The sequence below is a fragment of the Phyllobates terribilis genome, unplaced genomic scaffold (genome assembly GCF_046119375.1).
Source record: "Phyllobates terribilis strain yellow unplaced genomic scaffold, ASM4611937v1 Scaffold_1__5_contigs__length_1240528914, whole genome shotgun sequence".
In the NCBI taxonomy this organism is placed as follows: Eukaryota; Metazoa; Chordata; class Amphibia; order Anura; family Dendrobatidae; genus Phyllobates; species Phyllobates terribilis.
This window is the reverse complement of record NW_027362761.1, coordinates 575,121,843-575,142,400: the sequence shown is the minus strand read 5'-3', so window position 1 is coordinate 575,142,400 and position 20,558 is coordinate 575,121,843. Positions and strand designations below refer to the sequence as shown.

General features: G+C 41.8%; 1 protein-coding gene across 3 annotated transcripts in view; it reads left to right on the top strand.

Moving 5' to 3' along the window:
• The window catches only part of DCC (DCC netrin 1 receptor), a 1,219,041-nt gene that overhangs the window by 1,045,309 nt on the left and 153,174 nt on the right, over nucleotides 1-20,558 (top strand). For all 3 annotated transcript variants that reach the window (XM_073681315.1, XM_073681325.1, XM_073681306.1), the window contains exon 15: nucleotides 3,144-3,338. In XM_073681315.1, the coding sequence (XP_073537416.1) occupies nucleotides 3,144-3,338 (195 nt within the window). The remainder of the gene's footprint in view (nucleotides 1-3,143; nucleotides 3,339-20,558) is intronic.

Here is a 20,558-nt window from a genome sequence, read left to right as displayed (position 1 = left end):
GCCCAGCCAATGGTAGATTTGCCAGTCCAAGAGAGAGGTTAAGGCAGTTTTACAACATGGTTACCCATAGAACTGATAGTGTAACTGAGGATACAGATACTGACACTCCACCAACCACAGCACTACGCAGATCAGTACGCAGCACAAGATTTAAAGCCCCTGCTAGGTACATTGAGTAAAGTAGCAAAATTTCAGAGAGTGTAGATAGTTACCCCTGGGGTATTGTATATTAAATTGTAATGTACTACATAATTGTGTATTTTCCATGCAAATGTACATTATTTTGTGTTTTGCTTATTTTTGAACAGTTTAAGTGATATGGGCACTTTGCCTATTTACTTCTTTATTTTTCAAAGGACTTCGTGGCTGAGGACTGTGTGCAGCCCAAAAACTTTTATTGTATATAATTGCGCTCCCTGGAGTGCCCTTTAGGTGACCTCAGAAGGAAAACCTGTCTGGAGTGGCACGTGTGGAGGTCCAACACGGGATCTTCATGCCCTGCAGCCACACCAGGGCCTACGTAGAGGGTTTAGGACAGGTCCCTCAAAACCACCAAAGTACTCTACCTTGTGAGATGGACATCCTTTCTGGGAACCTCACCACAAGAGACTTGGATTCTGAGGACACTCTGTATTTGTTTAATTTGTTTTATTATGCAACGTTTAAGATTCGTGCCTCCCATAAAGGGAAGATTGTTTAGTATTGCTTATATTTACTACTGTTATATAAAATGTACTTCAGCCCGGGAGTGCTGAGCTTAACTAGGGGGGAATGTGACGCCCAGCTGTGCTTGGTATCACAGCTCCTAGAAGGGGGTATTGATGGATTCCTCCACAAGAGGCCCCCATAACCATTCACATTTCTCCACCTTCCACCTCAGACCACTAGAGGGAGCCCGTTAGGGAGATATAAAAGGGAAGGTGGAGCCAGGCAGCCATTAGTCTAGACTGGAACTGACAGAGAGCAAACCTGTTGAGAGAGTTCCTGCAGTAGAAGCCTGAGAGAGGTCAGTCTGCAGTGGAGCACGTTCTAGACTCAGTTGGAGCTCAGAGAGGTGAGCTTTAGGTGTGTCGGCGCCATAAGATCGGTGAAGAGCGGCACGTTGCCGTTAGTGTGAGTAGCCTATTGAGGGTCCGAGTAGGCCGAAGGCGAAGAGTAGAGAGAGTTAGTTCATAGGGGACAGAGGAGCTTAACTAGCTCACCCCGAAGAAGTAGTTACCGGACACCGGGTCCGAAGCTTGCCGGGATCTCCACGACCCAGTAAGATAAACCGGAATCCCTGGAGAACTACAGGTCCCAGGATCGCTAAAGTGCTGATACGTACCAGAGCCAGGAGACACATAGGCCCCGTAGGTCGGGAGTGTGCACTCCAAGAGAAGGCCCTACCACAAGGTCAGCCAGCGCAGGACAGAGATAAAGTTAGGCCTAGCTCCAGGCAGGTCAGAAACTTATTACGCAGCAGCAAGAACCAGGAGGCCCAAAACCTGCTCATTGGGGAGGATCCGGACATACACCCTTCACCCTACAGTGCTCCGGGGAGTGCCTGAATTTCCATCAGTAAAAGGTACGGAAGTGACTATCGTGTCTGTCCCTGTTCTTGCTCTGACCCGGCGGAGTCTCTTTGTCCTGCATCCCCGTTCTTATACTGCCCTGAGGCCCAGCTCCACCTGTGGGGAGCTATACCATCCAGCTGCCTTATCACCGGCCTCAGTGGACTGCCGCAGCGCTGGTGATCATCACCAGAAGCCACAGGTGGCATCACAAACTTTTATAAACTTAACAAATCACCAACCCCTTTTTAAAGGAGAGGCCCTGGGTACGGGCCCGGGAGCCGACCACCGCGACATCCCTAAAGGCTAAAGGCCCGGGTACCGAGTCATCCCCATCTCCCCCTGGGCTAGTCATCAGCATCTGTACAGAGCTTTATCTAATAATTTGCACTGTAGAAAGTGTGGACCTATGGAATTTTATGAAAGAAACAACTTCTCAGAGCAGAATATAATAGAAACAATTGGATTAGAGTAACTCAGCTCAGCTGTAGGGGGTCAGCAGAACAGTGAGTTCAGCTTTGGAGTATAATAAGGCTGTAAATCAGGATAGGAAAAGAAAAAAATATAATGCATATAGTGCCTTGCCAACCAAATTGTGAGTCCAGCTCTGGAATATAATTCAGCATGTAATTTAAAATTAGTGCAGAATAAATAATGTAACATATGTATGTACACAGTGACTCCTGGAGCAGAATAGGGAGTGCAGCTCTGGAGTATAATACAGGATGTAACTCAGGATCAGTACAGGATAAGTAATGTAGTGTATGTACACAGTGACTGCAGCAGCAGAATAGTGAGTGCAGCTCTGGAGTATAATACAGGATGTAACTCAGGATCAGTACAGGATCAGTAATGTAATGTATGTACACAGTGACTGCACCAGCAGAATAGTGAGTGCAGCTCTGGAGTATAATACAGGATGTAACTCAGGATCAGTACAGGATCAGTAATGTAATGTATGTACACAGTGACTGCACCAGCAGAATAGTGAGTGCAGCTCTGGAGTATAATACAGGATGTAACTCAGGATCAGTACAGGATCAGTAATGTAATGTATGTACACAGTGACTCCACCAGCAGAATAGTGAGTGCAGCTCTGGAGTATAATACAGGATGTAACTCAGGATCAGTACAGGATATTTATTGTAATGTATGTATAAAATGCTTAATCCTTGTATATTTATATCTAAACGTTACAAAAACTGACCTGATGCTAAAAATGTGAATCTGATGCTGTAAAGATGAGGCTTTTATAATTGTCTTCGATCTTCTCAGATATGAATTTATTTTGCCTTTGATCGTGCTGCAGGAGAAAAGCCTTTTCTGAACAGAATTTGCAGTTGATTTCCAGTAAATATCGAATTGTTTTTGCAATATTCATAGTATTAATTTCATGTTCTCTAAAACTTCTATGAAATCCCTTTTTCTGACTTTACTGAGTTGAAACCAGATAGAGGCGCCAGGTCTCCGAGCTCGGATTATATATTTATAACATATTCTACATTCACACAATGACCAGAATGTATTAGTCAGGCTGTGGACTCGAATGAGTCAGGTCATAGAATATTAATATTGTTTTTGTTTGACTCGCAGAATCCCAAGTGCCGGACCAGCCCAGCTCTCTTCATGTCAGGCCTCTGACCACCAGCATCATTATGAGTTGGACTCCGCCGCTAAACCCTAACATTGTGGTGCGAGGGTATATAATTGGCTACGGTGTCGGAAGCCCTTATGCCGAGACCGTGAGAGTGGATAGCAAACAGCGCTACTATTCCATCGAAAATTTAGGTAAGTGTTCATGATTGAATACCAGAGGGTTAAAGAAATAGCTGTAACAGTAAATCAGACAGAATCGCTGCTGTAGATGGAAGTCTAGTGAAACAGTGTCTAGCAAACTATATTGGGATGCCCCTTTTGGGGTCAAGGATAGATGTGAGTAAGAGTATATTTGTGCTTTGGAAAGGTTGAAGCCCTCCTCTATTGCTAGACTATGCCATTACTTTTAATGACTTCTATAATCTCCACCGATAGTAAGAATATAGGGGTCATGGTCAAGAAAGGTATCTCATGGCCACCCCATTTTTCATGGAAGTCGAACCATTGCCATTTAATTCCATGGGGATAGAGATGAAGAGGACTCAACTCTACACAAGCCCTAAGGTCCATTCATTACCAGTATCAGTGGAGGTCCAACCCATGGGACCCACGTTGTTAATACAAAATTAAGGGTTTGATGGTGAATTGAAGCATTTCTGATCCAGCAAGTCAGTGGCATTCACTTGCCGGATGGTAGTAATAAAGGACAATTAACTTTACATCAGAGTATCAGTAGGCTTCCCAGATGTCTGACCCTCACCAACCATATCTTAGTGATATTGTTATAGGGCTCACCTTCTGAGGTGGATCCTCTAAGCCTAGGTCCGGGTGGGCACACGGATCCAGGGTGATGTTGCAACAGCAGGATGGCTTGTATGAGGTGAGGATGACATGAAACACTGCAGGCCGCAGGCAGAGAGGAAGCAGCAAAGCCCAAGACAATGCAGGCAGAATCAAACAGGAGAAAATAGTGGTGCACAGTAAAAAAGAACCAAAAGTCTTAATACCAAGATACAGGTAGGTTTCTTGGTGGGCCTTATATAGACCTAGGCAGATAATCACATTGGAGTTTGCTGGGCTACTTGTAAAATCCGGCATGGAGCACAGCAGAGGGCAGTGGCCATAGGGGAAGGTGATGAAACCCGAGCCGAGGAAGATGCGTAACAGATATGCCATCACTTTAAGACTTGGGTTATTTTTCAAACTCAGTCATTTATGGTATATTCATAGAATAGGTACAAGCCTTGCCTGCTCGTCTGTTTCCCACAGAAGTGAATAGAGAGAGCTATCTCTCTTTTTATTCTCCACCTGAATGTGATGGTCAGTGGTCATGTCACCAGGCCAGAAATTTGGGATTTGGAAACCCCCAAAGTCCTAGACATGAAACCTACATCAATCAGAGTTTTATGATAAATGTCTGAGTTCACGTTACCCTCTTTAATGGACTTCTCTCCAGAAGCAAAGCTAGATGTTCCTTCAGCCAGAGCAGATCTTCACTTCACTACCCAAACCCCATGTCCATCGTAAACAAAACAGCATTAATACGTGATTGCTCTTTGGCGGAGGTCACACTAGCCCTCCCTCAAAGCTACAGACAGATGCCATCGCTAGTCCTCCCATCTTAAAAGGTTCTTGCTAATATAGAGTTTTAAGATATGTCAAGAGGTTTTAGCCAGCTTTTTCCATAACCTTCATGAGACCCATTCTACCAATACCAACGATTGAAACTCAACTTTTAGGGGAAATATTTGGAAACCCATTTTGACCCCCATGAATATTTTTTATTTATGACCTATTTATCATGAAGATCTCTTTAATGTTGCCCAATCGTGATGGAACATGTAGAGTTAGGGACTTATAGTTCAGGAATTTTTTCATTTTAAAAGGAAATCATCAACCTCTTTCCACCACCGAGAATGCCCAGTAAAAAATTAAGTAAGCTTAAAGCCATTTTTTGTTGATTTCTACTTGGAGCATATACTGACTGTTCTTGGAGAAGGGTGCATATATCCTAGAAATGAATAAATTACGTAGGCCACCGCAGTATGTCATCTGCACGTCTTAGAATTCAATGCAGTCAGTGCGGCCTCTGAAATTCTTGGAATTTAGAGTCTTGAATCATGGGATCCAATTATGTGATTTAACACAGCAAAGTGTTGAATGACAGCTTTTAGTCTCACGTGGTCTGGCAATGACGTTTAGTTCCATTTATGCTTGCCTTGTAGGTAGTAGAAAGGAAAGAAGATGGTAAAAGTGTCAATGTTAGTATAAAGCTGTACATTTAGGATTATATAGTATTATTATCTATACAGACCATCTTTCATTTATTAAGATATGTAAATGTTCTATAGCTGACGAGACTATGAGCGTCTGTCATCTAGCCTAGTGGTGAAGCAACTCAGTTAAGTGGACATCCCGTGTCAACAGGGGGCAAAAAGACAAAATACCAATAAATACAGTACATTTTAACATGCAGATGCGCCATAAGTAGTGATGAGCGAGCATGCTCGCCACTGCTCGGTACTCGCCCGAGCATCTCAGTACTCGAGAGTACTTTCGAGATGCTCGGGCGGGAGCTCGGGTCCCCATCCTGCATGTTTGGCGCTCTTTAGAGCACCAGTCATGCAGGGATTGTCTGCCACTCACTGTAATGTCACAGCCTTGGTGGTTGTGGCATTACAGTGATTGCCCAAATCGATGGGTACAGTGCTCACTGTGAAACATGAAAAGCCGGCAATTCATCAGCGGCATACCCCGGTACCCGACAATTTAGAACAGAAAGAATAGAACATCACACATAGATTAGATAGATAGAAACATGTCAGTCACATATATAATAAGTACAGTGACAGTGTTGGTTCCTGTACTTGTTATTTAGTGTTAAAATAAAGGATTTATTAAAAAAAAAATAAAATAGTGTTTTCATGCACCCGTCTCTTTAAAAAAGCCGGCCGGCAATTCATCAGCGGCATACACCGGTACCCGACAATTTAGAACATAAAGAATAGAGCATCACACATAGATTAGATAGATAGAAACATGTCAGTCACACATATAAGAAGTACAGTGACAGTGTTGGTTACTGTACTTGTCATTTAGTGTTAAAATAAAGGATTTATTAAAAAAAAAATTGGTGTGGGGTTCCCCGTAATTTTAGTCTCTAGCGGAGGTTAAGCAGACGGCTGGGGCAGACGTTTGAAGCCTGGGAAAGGGGTAATACCCACGGAGCTTCCCAGGCTACTAATATAAGCCCCCAGCTGAATACCTAGCCTTTACTAGCTATTAAAATGGGGACCCCCAAAAAAAATGACATGGGGTCCCCCCTATTTTAATAGCTAGCAAAGGCTAGGCAGACAGCTGGGGGCTGATATTAATAGCCCAGGAAGGGTGCCATGAATATTGGCCCCCTCCCAGGCTAGAAACACCAGCCGTCAGCCGCCCCAGAAATGGCGCATCCACAGGATGCGCCAATTCTGGCACTTAGCCTCGCTCTTCCCACTGCCCTGTAGTGGTGGCAGTGGGGTAATAGGATTGGGGGTTAGGGTGACGGTAAGTAGAGTTTAATTTAGAACATTAAAGAATTGTGACTTTATTTCAATTAAAGGACTTTATTCTGGGTGTTTGTGTTTTTTTTTTTAACTTTCTCTATGGGTTAGTAATGGGGGTGTCTTATAGACGCCTCTCCATTACTAACCTGGGCTTGATGTCAGCTGGCATTGTAAGCTGACATCAACCCCAACCCTATTACCCCACTGCCACCGCTACAGGGCAGTGGGAAGAGCGAGGCTAAGTGCCAGAATTGGCGCATCCTATGGATGCGCCATTTCTGGGGCGGCTGACGGCTGGTGTTTCTAGCCTGGGAGGGGGCCAATATTCATGGCACCCTTCCTGGGCTATTAATATCAGCCCCCAGCTGTCTGCCTAGCCTTTGCTAGCTATTAAAATAGGGGTACCCCACGTCATTTTTTTTGGGTCCCCCATTTTAATAGCTAGTAAAGGCTAGGTATTCAGGTGGGGGCTGATATTAGTAGCCTGTGAAGCTCCGTGGGTATTACCCCCTTCCCAGGCTTCAAACATCTGCCCCAGCCATCTGCTTAACCTCCGCTAGAGACTAAAATTACGGGGAACCCCACTCCTATTTTTTTTTTAATAAATCCTTTATTTTAACACTAAATGACAAGTAGAGTAACCAACACTGTCACTGTACTTCTTATATATGTGACTGACATGTTTCTATCTATCTAATCTATGTGTGATGCTTTATTCTTTATGTTCTAAATTGTCAGGTACCGCTGTATGCCACTGATGAATTGCCGGCCAGCTTTTTTAAAGAGACGGGTGCATGAAAATCGGAGCGCACTAGTGTGTTCCAAGTGCCCTGCTATGTTTTTCATGCACCCTCCTATATACTCTGCCTGCCTATATATTCTGCCTGCCTGACATTTAATTGAGCACTGTTCCCAGTGATTTGGGCAATTTTTGTCCTTCTGCAGACTGCCAGGGGGGACTGCCAGAAAAATACTCGAGTTTCCCATAGACTTACATTGGGCTCGTTGCTCGGGACGAGCACCCGAGTATTCCAATGTGCTCGACCCGAGCTTCGAGCACCCGAGCATTTTGGTGCTCGCTCATCACTAGCCATAAGGAAAGGTAAATTGTGCATAAAGCTTCTATACGATGTCTTATCAAACACAGTATTGTGGTGTAGGTCTTTACAGAAACTTACTGTAGGTGGTGGACCTTGATGAAGTTTTAGTTCCAGGAGCATCAAACTAGGACTCTTGAATTTTGAAGAAACTTTTGATGTTTCTGCGGTTTGGCTTGGGTCCCATCAATAGACAATTGGCTGTTGTATAGAAAGCTGATAATGGCCAACCACAGAGCAATGGGGAAAAAAAATATAGTGAGTCCAGATTCCAGATTTTAACACAAAGATGACTAACAAATAAAGTTGCACTCTGTAACACTACAGCATCTAAACATGAAATATATGAAATTTGTATTGCTTTACTGCAATAGAAAATAGGAAAAAATTAAGATACTTAGCACATAATTTGGCCAATTCATCTATGCCCAGTAGCCACGACAAGGCGATCTTCTTTGCTGGGAACCTATCTTAATGTGATCCCTCTCCTGAGCTGATAGCCTACATTTATATGATCCTACTGTGATTAAAACCGCCATGAGCTAATGGATGGAGTGCTCGGTCAGAGAGCCTATACTAGGCTGTCAGCCCAGGAGTGGAATTACATTAGGATAGGTTCTCAGCAAAGAAGGTCACCTTGTCATTGGATGATGGACAGACATGAATTGACCAAGTTATGTGCTAATTATCTTTGTTTTTTCCTATTTTCTAGAGCAGTAATGCAATTCAAATTTCACATTTCATGTTTACATACTATAGTGTTACAGAGTGCAACTTTATTTGTTAATTATGTATGGAGATGGCTACTCTTAGTATGCACCTGTGCACACTAGTGTTCTGTTTGGAAATGACGGTCAGTCTTTTGATATTTTCTACACAATGATGAGCTCCAAAGGTCCGACATAAGCCAACTCTATTTGGAAGTGACAATAATTTGTAGAAACCTCACCATCAGTCTAACAGCTAGTGTATTGGAGGTATGGAGTATTGAAGAAAAAATCAGGTGCACGGAAGTTCTGGGATCATGAAGTAGTGGTAGTAAAGCCATAAAAATTGATAAAATTCAAGCATCTGGTGCAATTGCTATTATTATTATTATTATTATTTATATGGGATGATTTTGTAATAATTTATTATTTTTGATGATTTGTTAAATGAAAACTGTAGAGATGACAAAGCAATTATAAATGGATGTGTACTGGTTCAGATTTTCCCTGTTGAGCCCGATGTTCCACAGTCCGACACTGACTAGAGTGCATGTCAGGATTTTTATTGCCTTCTACAGTTTGACCACTAGTGATCACTATTGTTTACTTTAAGAATTGTTCTGCAGTTTCACTCCTTATCACTGGAGGCTGCTGTTGTGTTCTACAATTGCACTTTTCCAAGATGGAGGAATCTGAATCTATGGAATCCATCTTGTTCCTGTTTGGGCCTACTTAAAGCTGCATGGATCTCTCATTCATTGCTTGAGTATTGTGTCTAGCTGTTAGCCTAGTTCCAGTCTCCAGCTTCTGAACATTCTTACCCAGACTGTTCTAATTTATCTACGGATTGTTTCCTACAACTCCTTGTTATCTCCAAGAACTTCTACTACCGCTTGCTGTTCCTGATTTGGCTCCTTCGGCCAATGGTTTCCAGCAGCACTACTCCAGTATCGTAACAGTGGATGGCTAATATAATCCTACCAAGAGCCCAAATTGTTCAAAATTAACTACATGCTAATACAATAAATCTATCAAAATTGATCCTTTGCCATTACATATATAGATGTCATAAGATGACATCAGTGGTGGTTCAATAGTTTGGAACTCCATAGATTTCTTAAATGAAGGAGTATCTTTCCGATCTTCTGGTAGTCTGATTTAGTAAATAAATACATATTCTCCATAAAATAGAAATTCTGGAGTAATTTTTCTCATAATTCTGTGCAATACTGTTCTTCTTTCCCTCCACATAAATATTTATGAATAAATTGACAGCTGGGTGTTGCCTCTTATCTTGTCAAAGGTGTGTGTCCATACACAGGCAGCACTGAAGGTTCTGATTGGACACTGTCAGCCTTTGTAATGACGCACCCATCACTGGCAACACCCATGAGGAATATCTGAGGAGCAGAACAACATAGAATTATGAGACAATGTGCTTTAGAATTATTATTTCATGAAGAAAAATCTAATTTCTGAAACAAGCTTATCAGAATAGCTGATGGGTCTTTTTCATCAATTTATATGCCACTTGTTGCCGTCATCATGGATCTGTGATAATAAAACACCAATGATATGTTTTTTTATTAAACAACTCGCAACCCTTTTAATGGGTCCCCGGCTGACTCAATTCACACTAGTCGTTTACGCTTTCCATTTAATTAATCAAGCACACTAACTATAATATATGATAAGATCCTTTTTCCTGAACTCTATGCAACTTGAAGACAAAAGTTAGAAAACTTTACAAACTTTTATACCTTAGTGTCTGATTAGAAAAAATAGGTTCTAAACAATATTATAGAGAAAAAAGTTATAAAACAGAAAGAGGTGCTCCATCATGCAGATGATAAAAAAAACAATGGCATTTTTATCATTTTACATTCTGGCATCGCAGGCTGAATCTCCTTGCAATATGGGTGTAATAAACCAAACCCGATAAACCATGCCTGGTGGCCGGACGGAGGGAGCCGCGTGGAGATGCTGAGTGTAATGCTCCTTGCATCCATAATGCCATATTTCTGCTGTTGTGGGTAAGAGTTGTGTTCAGCATTCTGTGCGGTAAGAGCGGTCATGGGGAGAAGATGGCAACTGCCCGATGCCGGGATAATGATCATTTTATAAGATGATCCTCGGTTGGCATTTGGCAGCCGAGCAATAGATTTTCTCCTACTTCTCTCTGGTCATTATCAATGTGATGAGTTCTCAAGAGACATAAAGAGAAGATGTAATGCTCCATCTATCAGTCATCACGCTCTGGTATAAGATGTTTTGTAGGTTGTATTGGCTGATAATGGACCTATATATCTATCTTACGAGGTCTCGTCATGCATACATTCTAAAAGTTTCTGTTAAAACTTTGTAGTTCTTTAATTTCAAGGCTAAGTTGATTTTTTTTAACAATTTTGACAAGATAATTATAAAGAATAATATTCAGATGATAAAAAACAGTAATTTGGCTAAAATGGGAGATGCCGAACTTAACTCTGCCTTATCTGTAAAGAGCAACAGTTGGTAAAATGAAAGATAAAGTGATGATTAAGTGTTCAAAAAAACAAAAAAGTAGTCCTGAAATTAGTTTATTTAATAAAGTATTAGGGGGCCTAGACTCAACAATTTACTGAGAACATTAGGTCTACTGATGCGATGCTTCTTGTAGAGCACCATTGACTTCAATGAAGTCTTTCCATGCATGCTCAACATATGTCCCATGGAAATTTCTAGTGCACAATCTATAAGAGATGGCCAAACACAACAACAGAAAAAAATGACCGGCACATCCAAAACAAGAAATAGGTGTGAACAGGTGCTTACTAGGAGCAGCTACCTCCATATACAACTAACAAACAAAGTAGCACTCTGCAATGCTAAGTATGCGAACATTAAATATATTCATGATAACATACTTAGCGTTGCAGAGTGCTACTTTGTTTGTTAGTTAGATGGCCAAACACAATGACTTAGTAAATGTTGTACTTCTTCATTCTGAGTAATTGGTTGGATTCCGCTACCAGGAGACAGGCCAGTACACCAGGAGACGTGGAGGGGGCTGTAGGAGGGCAACAACCCAGCAGCCGAACCGCTACCTCCGCCTTTGTGCAAGGAGGAACAGGGGGAGCACTGCCAGAGCCCTGCAAAATGACCTCCAGCAGGCCACAAATGTGCATGTGTCTGCACAAACGGTTAGAAACCAACTCCATGAGGGTGGTATGAGGGTCCGACGTCCACAGATGGGGGTTGTGCTCACAGCCCAACACTGTGCAGGACGCTTGGCATTTGCCACAGAACACCAGGATTGGCAAAGTCGCCACTGGCGTCCTGTGCTCTTCACAGATGAAAGCAGGTTCACACTGAGCACATGAGACAGATGTGACAAAGTCTGGAGATGCCGTGGAGAGCGATCTGCTGCCTGCAACATCCCTCAGCATGACCGATTTGGCAGTGAATCAGTAATGGTGTGGGGTGGCATTTCTTTGGAGGGCCGCACAGCCCTCCATGTGCTCACCAGAGGTAGCCTGACAGCCATTAGGTGCCGAGATTAGATCCTCAGACCCCTTGTGAGACCATATGCTGGTGCGGCTGGCCCTGGGTTCCTCCTAATGCAGGACAATGACAGACCTCATGTGGCTGGAGTGTGTCAGCAGTTCCTGCAAGATGAAGGCATTGAAGCTATGGACTGGCCCGCCCATTCCCCAGACCTGAATCCGATTGAGCACATCTGGGACATCATGTCTCGCTCCATCCACCAACGTCACGTTGCACCACAGACTGTCCAGGAGTTGGCGGATGCTTTCGTTCAGGTCTGGGAGGAGATCCCACAGGAGACCATCCGCAACCTCATCAGGAGCATGCCCAGGCATTGTAGGGAGGTCATACAGGCACGTGAAGGCCACACACAATACTGAGCCTCATTTTGACTTGTTTTTAGGACTTTACATCAAAGTTGGATCAGCCTGTAGTGTGTTTTTCCACTTTAATTTTGGGGGTGACTCCAAATCCAGGCCTCCATTGGTTAATAAATTTGATTTCCATTGATGATTTTTGTGTGATTTTGTTCTCAGCACATTCAACTTTGTACAGAACAAAGTATTCAATGAGAATATTTCATTCATTCAGATCTAGGATGTGTTATTTGAGTGTTCCCTTTATTTTTTTGAGCAGTGTATATACAGTGCATTGTGAAAGTATTTGGCCCCCTTGAACTTTTCTACCTTTTGCCACATTTCTGGCTTCAAACATAAAGATATAAAATTCAAATTTTTTTGGGGAAGAATCAACAACAAGTGGGACACAATCGTGAAGTGGAATGAAATTTATTGGATATTTTAAACTTTTTTAACAAATAAAAACTGAAAAGTGGGGCGTGCAATATTATTCGGCCCCCTTGAGTTAATACTTTGCAGCGCCACCTTTTGCTGCGATTACAGCTGAAAGTCGCTTGGGGTATGTCTCTATCAGTTTTGCACATCGAGAGGCTGAAATTCTTGCCCATTCTTCCTTGCAAAACAGCTCGAGCTCATTGAGGTTGGATGGAGGGCGTTTGTGATCAGCAGTTTTCAGCTCTTTCCACAGATTCTCGATTGGATTCAGGTCTGGACTTTGACTTGGCCATTCTAACACCTGGATACTTTTATTTTTGAACCATTCCATTGTAGATTTTGCTTTATGTTTGGGATCATTGTCTTGTTGGAAGATAAATCTCCATCCCAGTCTCAGGTCTTTTGCAGACTCCAACAGATTTTCTTCCAGAATGGTCCTGTATTTGGCTCTGTCCATCTTCCCATCAATTTTAAGCATCTTCCCTGTCCCTGCTGAAGAAAAGCAGGCCCAAACCATGATTCTGCCACCACCATGTTTGACAGTGGGATGGTGTTTTGAGGGTGATGAGCTGTGTTGCTTATACGCCAAACATATCGTTTTGCATTGTGGCCAAAAAGTTAGATTTTGGTTTCATCTGACCAGAGCACCTTATTCCACATGTTTGGTGTGTCTCCCAGGTGGCTTATGGCAAACTTCAAACGAGACTTTTTTATGGATATCTTTGAGAAATGGCTTTCTTCTTGCCACTCTTCCATAAAGGGCAGATTTTTGCAGTGTACGACTGATTGTTGTTCTATGGACAGACTCTCCCACCTCAGCTGTAGATCTCTGCAGTTTATCCAGAGTGATCATGGGCCTTTTGGCTGCATCTCTGATCAGTCTTCTCCTTGTTCGAGATGAAAGTTTAGAGGAACGGCCGGGTCTTGGTAGATTTGCAGTGGTCTGATACTCCTTCCATTTCAATATGATCGCTTGCATAGTGCTCCTTGACATGTTTAAAACTTGGGAAATCTTTTTGTATCCAAATCCAGCTTTAAACTTCGCCACAACAGTATCTTGGACCAGCCTTGTGTGTTCCTTGGACTTCATGATGCTCTCTGCACTTGAAACAGAACCCTGAGACTATCACAGAGCAGGTGCATTTATACGGAGACTTGATTACACACAGGTGGATTCTATTTATCATTACCAGTTATTTAGGACAACATTGGATCCTTCAGAGGTCCTCACTGAACTTCTGGAGTGAGTTTTCTGCACTGAAAGTAAAGGGGCCGAATAATATTGCACGCCCCACTTTTCAGTTTTTAATTTGTTAAAAAAGTTTAAAATATCAAATAAATTTCGTTCCACTTCACGATTGTGTCCCACTTGTTGATGATTCTTCCCAAAAAAATTAGAATTATGTTTGAAGCCAGCAATGTGGCAAAAGGTAGAAAAGTTCAAGGGGGCCAAATACTTTCACAATGCACTGTATAAAACCTTGACCATGACATACAAAGCCATCTACGACCTGTCTCCTCCATACATATGTGACCTAGTCTCTTGGTACTTACCTGCACACAACCTCCGATCCGCACAAGATCTCCTTCTCTACTCCCCTCTTATCTCCTCTTCCCACAATCGTATACAAGATCTCCCGCACATCCCCCCTACTCTGGAACTCTCTATTCCATCATATCAGACTCTCTCCCACCGTGGAAACCTTCAAAAGGAACCTGAAGACCCACCTCTTCCGACAAGCCTACAACCTGCAGTAACCCTCGCTCTACCACACCGCTGCACGACCAGCTCTACCCCCACCTACTGTATCCTCACCCATCCCTTGTAGACTGTGAGCCCTCGCGGGCAGGGTCCTCGCTCCTCTTGTACCAGTCGCCATCACGTTTTGTTCAAGATTATTGTAATTGTTCTTGTATGCATATCCCCTTTTTTACATGTAAAGCGCCATGGAATAAATGGCGCTATAATAATAAATAATAGTAATATATATATCAAGATGACAGGTTGTCTTGCTGCTGGAGATCAGTTGAATTTTAGGGAGCAAGTGTTTGATTTTCCTATATTGCTACTGCAGGATAAATAAGGTATTACACAAGGCCTAATGATATCAGTAGACTTCCTGTGCACTGCAATGGACATGCTGGGTCCTCCAGAAAGAGGACCGTTCTTTGAAGCTGCTCTCTACTTGGCTCAAAGATGAGATTTTTAAATTGGAGACCCCCTGTTTTATCTAAAAATGTCCTAATTGGGTATTTAAAATTAGCCCTCAAAAAATAGACAAATCCTTTAAAAAGTGGAACCCTACAAGTGTGTCCATCCTAAGCGATCATACAGGAGAATTTTATTGCTGATCAGTTGAATATACTGTATGTTTCTGTAGAAATTGATCTAAAGAGACGAAGAATTATCTTACTAGATAAAGGTAACGCTGAACTTTTTACATTTACAGATATCAAAGCCAGACAATTACAGACATGAAGATACAGCGGTTACGTTTAATTTCATTCACCTTATTCTTCTTTTTCTACTCCATAATCAGCGTTCAGTAACACATATCTCCACAAATTTTTCAAAATTGCTAACAAGGCCAAGATTCCTGTGATTTTCCCCATTATACCTTGACCTAAAGCTATAATGAAATACTAAATGAAAGGATTGCAATCATCTCTCACTGTATCTCTTCTCTTTGCCGGGGTCCTGAGAGCTTTCTTCCTTCTGGTTAAAAATGAGCCATCCTTTTATTCATTGCCAGAGGTGAGGAAGGGTGACTTTCTGCTATATATTCTGTCTCCGAGGCGTTTTGCCTACTGAGTGTAAATCTAAGAATTTTAGAAAAAAAAAATTGGAATATAGAATATATCAATTTATTTAATGTGGGAGATTCACCGGCCAAAAACAAGGGAATGTGTCCTCAATCCTCATGCAGTGTAATTTAGTTTTTAACAATCCTGTTGGCTGCAAGTTTTTGGGTGCAGTTTTTGAAAATGAGCCCCAAAATTATCATTTCTATTGCTTTGGTGGCTGTTCCCTGTATAATTTTGGCATTGCTTAAAATGTCCTATGGATTTGGATGCAAACATTGGAACATGTCCATAGTTGGAACTAAAACTTGACAGTAATAAAATAATAACTATTTTATTTCTATAGCGTCAACATATTTCGCAGCACTTTACAATTGAGCGGGGAAGAGAGGAGTCTTGGAGACGGAGGTACGAGGTTCGGATTATGGAGGATGTTAGTCTTAGATCAGATACAGAACGGAAGGGCATGGGTACGGTGATAGACAGAGATTATGGAGGAGATATAAGGCGGTGCAGAACTGTGGAGAGCTAACTTTATATTGTATTCTGTAGTGAATGGGTAACCAGTGGAATGACTGGCACAGGGTGGAGGCATCGGTGAGGCATCTGGACAGAAATACAACCCTGCTACATTCAAAACAAATTGGAAATATTATATATCATCAGTGGGTCATGAATATAGACCAAAAAATGATGGGGTTATAGTGCTTTGAGAGTTTGGAAGGTTTTTATTAAATTTAATTTCAAGACAGTGAATCCTATCACCTTTATGGCATGTAATGTTCTAAAAAGATATTCCACTTTTAGAGAGTTATTGCCAATTTTTTTCTCCTATTTATTGAAGATGGAATAACTTGTAGATTGGTGGGATATGACTTCTCGGATCCCCACCAACTATAAGAAAGGCCGTCTTGAATCTCTTGGGTGTATACAGTACATCTATGGTCAGGCATGCGCAGTGCTGCTCCATTCAGTGTTTGAGGGACTGACGAAGATAACCAAGTACATGTTCAAAATGATGGCATGCCACATTGATATACGGCTCATTTTACAACTATTCTTGGCCACTTCCCCTTTTCTAAACACTTTGATACATCAGTTTGGCAAATTCTGCTTAGCAAATATTCTCAAATGTGTTAGACCTAGTGCAAAGTCAGAGGGGTCAGTACATGATTTAAAAGGAACCTGTCATGAGATTCATGCTGCCCGTGGCTTGGAATTAAAGCGCAATTAGAATCTGTATAATTGCGGAGAGTTATATTTTTTTATGAAATGTTGCGGATTTTCAGAGAAAATGTAGTTAGAAGATTCTGGCATGGACCGTAGCTGGAGATGGGGCTTTTCTGGCGGTGCAAGCCTCATCTCTGGCTATGGTCCATGGCTGAATCTTCTAACTACATTTCTCCAGGAGGCTTCTTTCCGCACCGCTCCAGGGGATTGACAGGTCCTAGCAAGAGACCTATCAAGTAAATACGGCACTGGACTTGTTTAGTCTCCGGCTATGGTCTCTGGCCTGATGTTTTAACTATATTTTCTCTGAAACGCCGGAGCATTTCCAAGAAAAATATAAATGTGCTCTCAGGCTTTGATTCACGCTGCATGAATCACGTGACAAGTTGTGAAACAAGTTATCCTCTAGAACCCGCACCAATCAGCAGATCTGGACATTTTTTTCCCTTTTGCAAAATGGCATGGCTGGTCAGATGCTCAACAGGTGCTCCATTCATTCACTATAGGGCTTCTGGAGAAGGCCGAGCACAGCATTCAGCAGCCCCATATGGAATTATTGGAGCACAGGTCGAACATGTGCTCTGCTGCTCCATTGTAATGGAGGTAAATGTTCCTCTTTCTGTCTATCGGTGCGATCTCTAGCACTTAGACTCCGACTGATCAACAAGTTACTACCTACCCTGCGGATAGGTGATAACTTATTTCAGCCGGGCAACAGCCTTAATGCCTCCTCCATAGATAGCTATCTTGCACGACTCATCAGTTCCCAGGAACGCTCAGATCAGCCGCGCACTCTTCTGTTCTCTATGAGAGAGCCACTGGCAACCTTCTACAGAACATAAGGACCAGTAGCTGGAATTCCAGCAGGTAGGATCCTTCTCTTTCCCAACACCATCTGTTGGTGATGTTGGCCAACTGTAGTATAAAGTGTATGGACGCCTATAGAGATTATGTGCTAAACACATTGAATTAGTTTTTTTTTTAGCTTCTGGAATTAAACATGAATTGTTATTCACAGACATTAGCAGAGATCTTAAAATAGATGACAACAATAAATATAAAGTCTAATTGTAAAGACGTGGGTAGGCAATGGTAAAAATTTATTTCTAAAAAAAAATGGAAGAAAAAAATGGAAGAAGCCATTTAGGTCCATAATTTAGCACTTACAAACTTTTTGAATCTTAGATCTACAAAACTGAAGCGATTAAATGCAAAAATAGTCCAATAACATGAGGTCAGACAACTTCGAAATATTTCTACCACAAAAAGATCTATAATGGCATATAACTGTGTTTCCTATCCCCCCTTTTTTTGGAGGTTTATTCCCTTGTCTATTTTATTATATTTTTTATTCATTATTTGAAATAAAATTGTCAGTATTTTATCCTTACATTGTCAGAATCTCTTCTTATCTGGCGGTCAAAATTGAAGCGATGTCTGATAACACATAAACATTTAAGGAGAAGGCGATCACGCTCACTTTTCCCCAAGGTTCCTTCAGCTCGCTTTGTTTCTTTGTTAACATCTTAGAGAGTCTTGAAAGGAAAGAACAATGATTAAACATGGACTCTCATACTGGAAAACAGGAGTAGCCAAAGGCTATAATCTTCCTGTACGACTGAACGGGGAGTCAGTTCAAATTCCTGGGAGGTCCGGGTCAACACGGTAATGGATTAGGGCCAGAGCTGTATTTTTACAATCCAAGTCCCAAGTCAATTTTCCACTCTGTATTAAAGCAAAATGTCTCCAGCGAATCGTGAAAACCTCATTGTGATTCTGTCTGTGCCATGCTCAGGAATAGGTAGTGACACAGAATGAGCGTGACGCTGTCATAAGAAATAAAATCGCTCATGATTTCTTCTTGCTAAATACAAAGTACTGAAATTTATTGAGGCCATATTGTGTTTCTAGTCTTTTATGTCTCCTTGGGTAGTGTTCAAAGTCTTTACAGTTATGTGGCTTACTTGTTGCCTCCAACATGACCATATACATGCGACCATGTTACATATCCGTGTTGTATGGATGCATTATATGATGCCCATAACCTTGTAATTGCTGAGAAAAAAAATTTGTAGTGTTCGCTTATCTTATGATATATTATTAGTAATGCCTATGGACTTGTAGTACTGATCCATTGGGGTTCCATATTCTGCCATGCACATTAACCCATATTTTGATAATTAATTTCTAAAACGGTATTGCCACTTAGTACTTACAAATTTAATCCAGGGTCCATCGACCAACATGTCTCAGTTGATTACTACGTTTCCCTTTTGTTGTAAAAGGGTCTTTGGGTTTTGCGATTCCCATATATATAGCGGGCACTGGGCACTGTACGATTGCTCAGCTCACTCTCCGGTTGACTTGGTGTTCTCATCCTTACTACTGCTGCTCAATTCCTGTATGGCATTGCTCTGGTTATGGATGGCATATATGTAGATTACCATCTACAATCCCCCATGACACCATATTATCTCTCCTGGAATGGTTAAGTCTGTTGCCTGGTTTTCAAAAGGCATCTTCTGTTTCACATCCATTACTTTGGAAGGGTCCCAGCTGTATAGAAAGTGATTTTAGCACATGTACCTTACAAACTTTTTTGGAATTGTCCTTTATTCCGAAACTTTTGCCATTTCACTGTCCTCTGTATGGAATGATATCTGACTGTAATGAAGTAATTACATTTCTACACTCACAGCCCTCTCGCCATGTAGTTTAGATTTCATTTTGTAGGCAGATATGAAACATATTCACACCAGCCTCCTGCTAATAATAAATTAAACTCTTCAGAGGCGCGTTGCCCTTATCAAGGCCAAATAATGATATTCTTTATTCCTACATTATTTAATGGCCGGCTCAGAGAAAGGAGAACCAATGCTTAGTTTATGTCCTTCATATCTCTTTCTGTTGATTATTTGGCTTAATTAAAAAAATGGGAGATTGTGTTTCCATTTCTGCTGCTCATTTGAGATAGTAGGAAAAATGGAATGGAATATTTGTTTTTCATGCGGACAAGAACATAATGAAATGAATGGTCATGGCGTGAGTTTAAGCTGGAGTAACCACGATTTGATTAAGCTATAAATATTGGAGACAAAATCTTTCAATAAGATTAAAATGGACCTAATGTACCATCCAAACACACAGTGCAACTTGGCAATGTCTAATCATAAGTAATTAGAGATGAGCGGTGTTCGACTAGAACTGTTCGCCAATCTCAAATTCGAGCTGTTTTGGGCGGTGTTCGAGTTGTTCGACGAACCCGAACGATTTGCAAAAAATTCGGCTGTTCGAGGTTATGTTCGATAACTGTTCGTGCACCAAAAGCGTGTCCTGCATGTCTGGCGCTATTTAGAGCACCAATCATGCAGGGATTGTCTGCCACTCACTGTAATGCCACAGCCATGGTGGTTGTGGCATTACAGTGATTGCCCAAATCGATGGGAACAGTGCCAACAGTGAAACATGAAAAGCCGGCAATTCAGCAGCGGCATACACCGGTACCCGACAATTTAGAACCGAAAGAATAGAGCTTCACACATAGATTAGATAGATATAAACATGTCAGCCACATATATATGAAGTACAGTGAAAGTGCTGCTTACTGTACTTGTCATTTAGCGTAAAGGATTTATCAAAAAAAATAACAGTGTTTTCATGCACCGTCTCTTTAAAAAAGCCGGCCGGCAATTCAGCAGCGGTACCCGAC